This window comes from Lathyrus oleraceus, chromosome 1 (genome assembly GCF_024323335.1).
Source record: "Lathyrus oleraceus cultivar Zhongwan6 chromosome 1, CAAS_Psat_ZW6_1.0, whole genome shotgun sequence".
In the NCBI taxonomy this organism is placed as follows: Eukaryota; Viridiplantae; Streptophyta; class Magnoliopsida; order Fabales; family Fabaceae; genus Lathyrus; species Lathyrus oleraceus.
The window spans coordinates 200498671-200507370 of record NC_066579.1 but is presented as its reverse complement, the minus strand read 5'-3'; the positions used below and the strand labels follow the sequence as shown (position 1 = coordinate 200507370).

General features: G+C 38.7%; 1 protein-coding gene and 1 long non-coding RNA gene across 2 annotated transcripts; both read right to left on the bottom strand.

Moving 5' to 3' along the window:
• Positions 1–2755: 2755 nt before the first annotated feature.
• LOC127099527 (uncharacterized) lies at positions 2756–4411 on the bottom strand. Its single transcript, XM_051037394.1, has 2 exons — positions 3758–4411; positions 2756–2824 (listed from the first exon to the last, which is right to left on the bottom strand). The coding sequence occupies exons 1-2, from the start codon at positions 4409–4411 to the stop codon at positions 2756–2758; spliced, it is 723 nt and encodes a 240-aa protein (XP_050893351.1).
• Positions 4412–6543: 2132 nt separating this feature from the next.
• LOC127127490 (uncharacterized) lies at positions 6544–8196 on the bottom strand. Its single transcript, XR_007805356.1, has 3 exons — positions 7835–8196; positions 7658–7748; positions 6544–7574 (listed from the first exon to the last, which is right to left on the bottom strand). It is a non-coding gene; the product is annotated as an uncharacterized LOC127127490 (long non-coding RNA).
• Positions 8197–8700: the final 504 nt, after the last annotated feature.

The window sequence follows — 8700 nt, the reverse complement described above, 5'->3', positions numbered from 1 at the left end:
TTATCCCCAATGCAACGATCTAAGATAGGAAAGAAAGGTAGAACCTGGGTAGCCTGCTACTGGCGCCTTCTGCCACGTGTTCGTCCACGTCCACCATTTCCAGGCTGGTGAGGTAGCGTACCCACATAAGAGGCATATTCTTGTATATCTTCCACACACACTATCAATGCTGCCATTTCATCGATCAAACCAGATATGTTTTGTTCAGTCCTGAAAGCGTAATCATGCTGGTCATGTTGCATCTAACGAAGGATTTGCATCATTTCTGTTTGCTGAGCTTCCATGTTTTGGATTTGTTGGTCGCGCTGAGCATCTAATTCGATATGCCTCAGCAATTCAGCATATATGTTATCAAGAGTGGCAGGTGCCACATTTCTTCTTCTGGGTCTTTGGTTGGATGATGTACCTGCAACATTTTTAGAAGACATGCGTGTGGTGTGTGGGTGTGTGTCAGTAGTGGGAGCAGCTTGCTCCTGAATATAATCCTCATCGATGTCCCCACCAACAGCTACATTCTCAGGAATGTGTGTGGGGGCTTGGTTAGGCACCAAATCATGAATATAGTAATAATTTTTCGGGTTGCACACATCTGTGCGAATTGGATTTTGGAGGATGAAATCTTGAAAGACACTATTGGCAATCATTAGGTGAAATTTACCGTCTCGTCTTCGTTTTACCAATTTCATGCTCCTTGTCATGTCAATGTCAATGGCCCGAGGCGGGAGCGGTGTTAGCCGGGAGAATTTGTCTTCGAGTCATAGGACTCGGGCTATTGAGGTTATTAAACCTCCAAAAATAATTGGCCCTCTTCTCACATTGACAATGGCCTACATGTGAGAGAACATGAAAGGGACGGTATTTACCTTTTGTGGCACAAAAGTGGCGCAGAGATAAAAGAGTTCTTTTCGCTCACCTTGTTAGAGTTGGATCAGCCAAAAATGGTGCATGTCAATATTTGGCGGAAATAACGAATAGCCAGATTGAGAAATGAAGTGGATCTATTTCCCTCAAAATTGTGGGTTATCATACCTGTTATTACCCTCCAGAATGGTTGAGAGGCATGCTGCCAACCTTCAGTATCTGGGACCTCACTCACTACGCCATTCCCATGGGGGAATTAGAGCATGTCCGCTAGTTGGGCAAAGGTAAAAGCATACTCTATATTAAATAAGTGAAATTGGACAGTCCCACTGGAATAGATTGTGTTGGGTGCGAGACTAAAAATAAGCAAACTAAGGAATTCTAGTGTTAATTGGGCATATACCGGGTCTTTAACAGATAGGAAATAATTTAAATTTAAAGTAGTTAGCATATGATTAACACTATCAAGAATTCCTAAGGCTATTAAGATGGGTTCATCGACGTACCTTGTTGATTCTATTTCTCTTGTGATTAGAGCCGTGTAAATTTCTTCCTGCAATTCACCTGGTTCGCCATTTCTGAACAATATTTCGTATTCTCTCATTTGTGTCATGACTGAAGTTTGCACTACTCGTGTAATGTAGTAAGAATGTAACAAGAAAGAGGAGAATTACGTTTATGAAAGGTGTGTTTTTGTGAGGTTATGTTGCTGGTTTATATAGAGGTGATGGTGGTTGGAAAATAATTAATGGAATAAATTACAATGAATGGTGTTCATTGCCTCGGTCAAAGCATTGAAAGTGGTTGAAGAAGGTTTAATACTTTGTCTAGCATGCAAGGGACAATGAATTATGGAATTGATGGCACACAACGTGACGATTGATGGAGTGGTTGGCGCCACTTTGTGAGAGTGTGGTGGGCTCCCCTATAAGGGTGTGGCGGGCGCCACAATACGCAAATGGGCGCCACAGCCTGTGTGTGGCAGGCGTCACATACAGTGTTGTGTGTTCCCATGTATTCCTTTTTTGACCCTGCATTTTTTTCTTTGACCACAGCTTTTGCATGTGAATTTTAATTAACCAGCATTTAATAGTTATTGTGTAATTACATGAAAGAAAAACAAGATATATAGAAGTGAAAATTAAGGATTAAATAAGATAATGTAGAATGAAATTAAAACATAAGATTGAAAAAGAAAAGAATGAGGTAGATAGGAAAGAATAATATAATTCGTTTGCTAGATAAAAAGAAATAATTAAAAATTCCCAAAGTGTAAAAACAACAATAAAATCCAAACATGAAAATAAAATCAAAAGTCAATGTCAGTAAATCGGTAATATTCATAAACATTAGCCATTACGGCGACTACTGCAGGAGGAGCAAACGAGTAGAAGTGCTGGTAGATGTGATCCAAGTTCTTTGTCACTACATCCATAAAGTCGTGGAAAACCACGCGCAAAGTGCTTAATTCGCCTCTTAGGTTGGCGATGTCGGTCTGGACAACGTCGATGACAGCAGCATGATCGGTAGGATGTGCGGCAGGTACAGCAGAGGCGCATGAAACAGCGTCAGAGAGATAGGTATCATAATGGTCATAGATTTGGGGTGTCTCTGGAGGAGAGGATGGTGCATCTGGTGGTCCGTCCAAATCAAAGATCCAGTTGTTCCTATCATGTACACTCGTCCTATGGTCTGGCAGGGTAAACAGGTGTACTACTTGGTGGTTAATCAAAAACTCAAACACATCCGGGGCCATGTTTCTAATGATACCAGTGTTGAAACAGAATTGAATGTTCATTGGTCGTATTCCACCTAGAGGGTTAAGTCTAATAAGTGGATGTCTCAGTCCAATAGCATTTGAGATCATGGTCACTAAGCCCCCTATTAAGATTGGTCAATGGTTAGCTTGCGCCATACGGTCTAGGTTAGCTATCATAAATGTAGCGGCATTAACAGGACAGGCCTATGATGCACAATACATTATAAAGAGCTCGTCTTTGGACATGGAGGTTATGTTTTGTTCTTTTCCAAAGAGGGTATGAGCTAGGATCTTATGAAAGTAACGAATGGCAGGGTTGTGGATGTTCTCAGAATGCGTGAGATCCGGCTCAGGATGGTTGTTTTCTGTAATGCTTCCCTAAAAGTAATCTAGTCCAAGGTCTATAAGTCGGTCTTCCTAGGTGATGGTAAAGGTATCAGGATCATTAGGGTATCCTAGGAGTTCAACTATTTCTCTATGAGTGTAGCGATACTCAATATCAAACATCCTAAAGGTGATGAGGCATTTGTTAAACCTCATACCATGATTTGGCAAGTAAACCATGGAGCTTGGGAATTCTAAGGTTAGCCTACGGTAGGAACTAAATTTTATTTTGATAGCAAAGGTATCCCAGCCAATTTGGTTAATTAGGAACATAATAATGTCTTTAATACCTAACTTGGTCATGGTACGCCCATCGGGGGTATATGGTTAGTGTCATTTCTCTCTGAGCTAGGGCCTCAAAGCGTCTCCTTTGACCTCTGGCTCTGAAGACTATGTTCATGTAATCTACTTGTTGTATCGTGATGGTCAGTAGCTAGATAAATTTAAGTAGATAATCGCATTCAGTTAGTAATGGTTAACAATAAAGAAAAATATTGATTGACTTTATGAAAAATAAGAAAGAAAAAATGGATAGATAAAAAAATGACATTAATAAAATAGGAAATATTTGTTATGTTTTACGTCGATAGCGCGGCGACTCAAGAGTGTAAGTACTCATGGTGGTTCTTTCGAGGATGAATCCTCGGTCAAACTTTTAATTATCCTCGATTTCTATGGCCATTTATCAAGCCATCTCTCATATCCATCACCTTTTCTTCTTTTTCTTCTATGAGGTAGTTTATCCTTCTGAACTTGTGGTGGTGGTTCTGGCTCTATCCTGAGAGCTAGCTTTTCAGGTTTGGGTTCAATTTTTTCATCCACCACCTCAGAGTCTAACTTGCCCCTAATGAGTTCCCTAGTTTCACGGTCTTCTAATTTTCTCTTCTTATTCAGGGTCTCGAATAAAGGTGCATTGGTGTGGATATTTTCCAATAGCTCCTCATACCTTTCGGATTTGGGGTCTACCTTTACTTCCACCGACCTTCGCGGGAAAGGAATTAGTGATTCATAGGGAGGAGGAACAACACATAGTTCTTCCTTCTCTACCTCTTCGACAACCTCCCTTTTGGTTGGTGTCGATAGATCTTTCTCAATATCTACTCTTTTCTCACCTGAATCCTCCTCATTATCACTCTCCTTAGGATTTTTGGTAGATTTTTCACTGGTTACTGTTACAATATCCGCATGTTTCTCAGGGAATGGTTCTAGAGGTGTATGCGCAAGCAGGGAGATTTGAGTCTCTAATGCCTCGTTGTGAGTGACGAGGGAGTCGACCACAGTGTTCAGTTTCCTAAGGGTTTCATTTGTATAAAGACTTTGTTTTCTAAATTCTTCATTCTGAAGAGTTTGTGTAGCCACAAAGCATTCCATCATAGAGTGAGTTTGCGTCGCAATGAAATCCTCCATTAATATTTCCAGGTCGGATTTATAGGAATCTTGTGATTCCTCAAAATACTGGGAGTGATAATCGTAGAGAAAATTTGGGTGATATATAGTAATAGAGAAAAGAGTGCCTTAGTCTATACTAGGCAACACTGGAGTTATGATATCGACTAAATTAGTCCCCGACAACGGCGCCAAAAACATGATCGCGTAGACTTAGTATATGTCTATAGGATTCGTGACTGCAAGTGCACAGTCTTATCGCATAGTTTTAAAGATTATCGAACTCAAAGGACTAACAATCGACCTTACTGTTATCTAATGTTACTATGTAAATCTAAGGCTAAGGATCTCACTAGGAGTGGAAGGACGAAGAGAAACAACTACTAACAAAAACAAAATATTAATAAGAATATTTAATAGCGGGATATATGTATGTAACGCATCAAACTTTGGGGATTCGATAGATAGTTGGTGTAATCTTAAACATCAAAATATTCTTCAGTAGAAATTATTTATTTAAAAGACTTTGTCTCACACTCTCGTTTTCATTGACTTTGACCATACTCTTAAACCAGAATGCTTGGCTCTCGCTATCTCATATGAATTTAAAAGTAATTTTTGGAAATAAATAAAGTCTATGCGCTCTCGTTGTGTTTAAGATTAATGCCTAGTTTCAGCTATCCGGTTAAAATCTCAAACTCTCGTTCTTATTGACCGTAACTTTTGTTTGCTTTGTACTCTCGTACGAAAAACAGTTTTGAATTTAGAACAAGAAACTATAACCAAAAAAATAATATTTTATAAAAGCCAACACCAATTATTTACGAATCCCGTCGTTTCGACGGTCTTTACATACCGATACCTATTGGTTTAGCCGGACATGGATACGGGAACAAACATGATACTCAGATAATTAAGCATACAATAAGGCATAAACAATTAAAATGGCAATCAAAATAAAACCTGAAATATAAACTGAAAACTTGGAATGAATGTTGATTCTTCAATTCAAACAATGCCGACACGCTTTGGCAATCGAGTACACCGTTACAATCAAATTTGGTTGCTTAAACAAAAATCACAATAGTCCCTGATGTGAAGAATCTATTACTTTACAAGGTAAATATCTGCCTAAAAAATCTAACAACAAAATCTGGATAAAAATGTGCACCCCCGTCCGTAAAGACTGACCTCCCTATATATACTCCCCACTCCTCCTTAAAAGTAGCCTTGAATATCTACTAGTTGGGAACGGTTTTTTGAATGAGCAAAAGTCGGGCGTGGAGAAAAGTGTGGAGAAGAACAAGGAGGACCGGGTTGGTGGCGACTGTCACAACCATAATTTGGTCCACGTGACGGGCGCCACTTTCGTGTGTGGTGGGCGCCACCCTTCTTATGTGGTGGGCGCCACCTTCTTCTAGTGTGGTGGGCACCACCCTTCTTATGTGGTGGGCGCCACCTTCTTCTAGTGTGGTGGGCGCCACTATTCATATTTTACTCCATTTTCTACTCTTTTTTCTTTCCTTTTTGCTATTTATAAACATAAAATACGGCGTAATACTATGAAAAACCAAGTAAAAATCAATACATATTAAGTCAAATATACGATACATTTTCGCGTTATCACTAAACTCCCTTTTATGCATGTAATATATATATATATATATATATATATATATATATATATATATATATATATATATATATATATATATATATATATATATATCTTGAAATGATCCCAAAATCTGTATTTTTTTTTAGAAAACCAAAAGACCCTTAGATGGGGGAAATAAATAGAATTATTTTTTAAAATAACCAAAACTTTCAAAATAAATTCCAAAATAACTATTTTTTCAAAAAAAAAAATCAAAATAACCATCTTTCAAAACAGATGCGTCAGATGAACTAACGCATCCATTTCCCCTAAAGAGGAGGCGCCAGCTTTAGTGGCGCATGCATTGACTGTCTCATTAAAACGCACCAATGTCTCTGGCACATGCTTATTGCATGTGGTGTATGCGCCAATTCATCTAATGCACACACCCTTGTATTATTATTTTTTTTAATTTTTTAATTTTATTAAATAATAAAAAATAATATAATTTTTTTTTATTCATGATATAATAAATTATACATGGGATTGACAAAAATTTAATGACCGGCTCGATCGAAACGTCCCCCTGTTCCACATACAGGTGCGTTAGTTTGTCTTCGAGGTCCCCCACGATTTTCGTGAGGTGTTTGGGGTTTTTGCGTGCTGACCTGATTGAATGATGGTTGGTGTGAAGGTCTGGCAGAAGTTCCAGCGGTATTTGCTAGATGTGTCATCATTTGTTCCCAATATCTGGGGGCGATCTGGCCAATGGCGCTTCCGTAATGGTTGGTGTGAAGGTTTTGGAAATGAAGCAATGGTTCTTGGGGTGTACTATAGTTAAACAATGGTTGTGTGTTTTGGTGATGGGATGTTTGAGTGGTCATTGATGGGGGGGATACGATGAAGTGACCCATATGAATCATCTGGGCTATAGACGGTTGTGGTTGAAGCGTATGGTTGTTGGTGGATAGGGTTTGATTCTTGGTTTTATGGTTGTGTAGGTGGCATGAATGGATTGCGACGTTGGGTATTTGGTTGTTGGGTGGATGACATGAATGAGTTGCGAAGTTGGGTGTTTGATTGTGGGGTGTATGTGGTAGATTGGTGGTGTGAGGTTGGTTGTTAGGTTTGGGTGGTTTGACATTGGTGTTGGACGGGGACTTGTTGTTAGGCGTATGATGACGAAGCTAGTTAGCGTGGATCTATCAAATACCGCGGCTCAAACACAAATTATTGTGTTGTCACCAACCTAAACCATGCCAAATATTGTTGAGTTGGTCTTGCACCATGCATGACTGGTTCGTTTAAGATGTGTTGTCGTTGATTCCTCTATTGACGACACATCTCTTTTGCAAAGTCTCTCTAGTCGGAATAATCCCATTGGGCATCAACTCTTTTTTTATGCCAATCTCCCAAAAACGTTGGAGGTTCTGGAATCTGTTGTTGCATGCCGAACTGTAGTTTTACTCGATCACTCTGGTACATTTCCACAGTAGTGAACCGGATAATTGGTATCTTTGTTGTCTAAACTGCAACATCGTCATGGTTCACTTGATGATCAAGACCCATATATGGTCTCCAGATAAACTGTACAACAACATGACATAATTAGATGATAAATAATTTGATAAGTATTTTTAAATTAAAATAGAGTTGTGTAGGAGTATTACATCGTCTGGTCCAATGTGGTCCAATAGATTGCGATAGACTACTATAACGTGTTTCGGACACCTATTGTAGTTCATCCCCCGCACTGACCACCTAGATCATAAAAAATTGAAAAATATTATTTACAATTAATTGTAATATAAATTATAATTAATTAAATGGTAAAGTGCTAAACTTACTTTGTTGCAAACGGGAACATGAATGGGTTCTCGTTTATCGGGGCGAGTGACGGCATTCTTGACCAACCTCATGCTTGTAGCAAATACGTACATGAAAAAAACGTACAAGTATTTTTTTTGTGCCATTTTTACACATTGCACTATATAGATGGGCCAACACAGCTGAACCCCGACTATATGTGCTTACCTTATTAATGTTGCGTAACAACGGTAAATACATAAAATTTACTGAATTACCTGTATTTTCTGGAAATAAAAAATTATCAAATAAAATCATAATATAACACTGAGCTTTAATTGTTTTTTCGTACTCGGTTGATTCTTCGGATAATATTATACTCGCATAATATTGTTTAAGATATTTAAAATTTATACCTTGCCCCCTAGCTTGACCGGATGACTCTCCCTCAGTTTGGTCGTCACACAAAGGGGCATCCAATAATTCATTGCATATAGAGTTGTCCTGGTTAACTCTACCATGCACGATTTTTTTTTGAAATAACCATAATTTTCAAAATAAATTCCAAAATAACCATTTTTTCAAAAAAATAATCCAAAATAACCACCCTTTAAAACAGATGCACCAGATGAACTGACGCATCCATTTTCCATCATGAAGAGGCGTCAATGCCTATGGCGCCTGCATTTGGCTCATGAGGAGGCGTCAATGCCTATGGCGCCTACATGTCTTGACATGTCAGGCACCTGGCCTCTTGGCGCATGCATTTTCTATCTTGTATAAATACCTCGCCCTGTATGCAATATTTTTCACACAAATCTTACCTTACAACCATATTTTCTTTCATTCAACTCCACACTCCTTCAAGTTTTTTAGTTTTAACCATGTCTGAATACATTCACAAGCA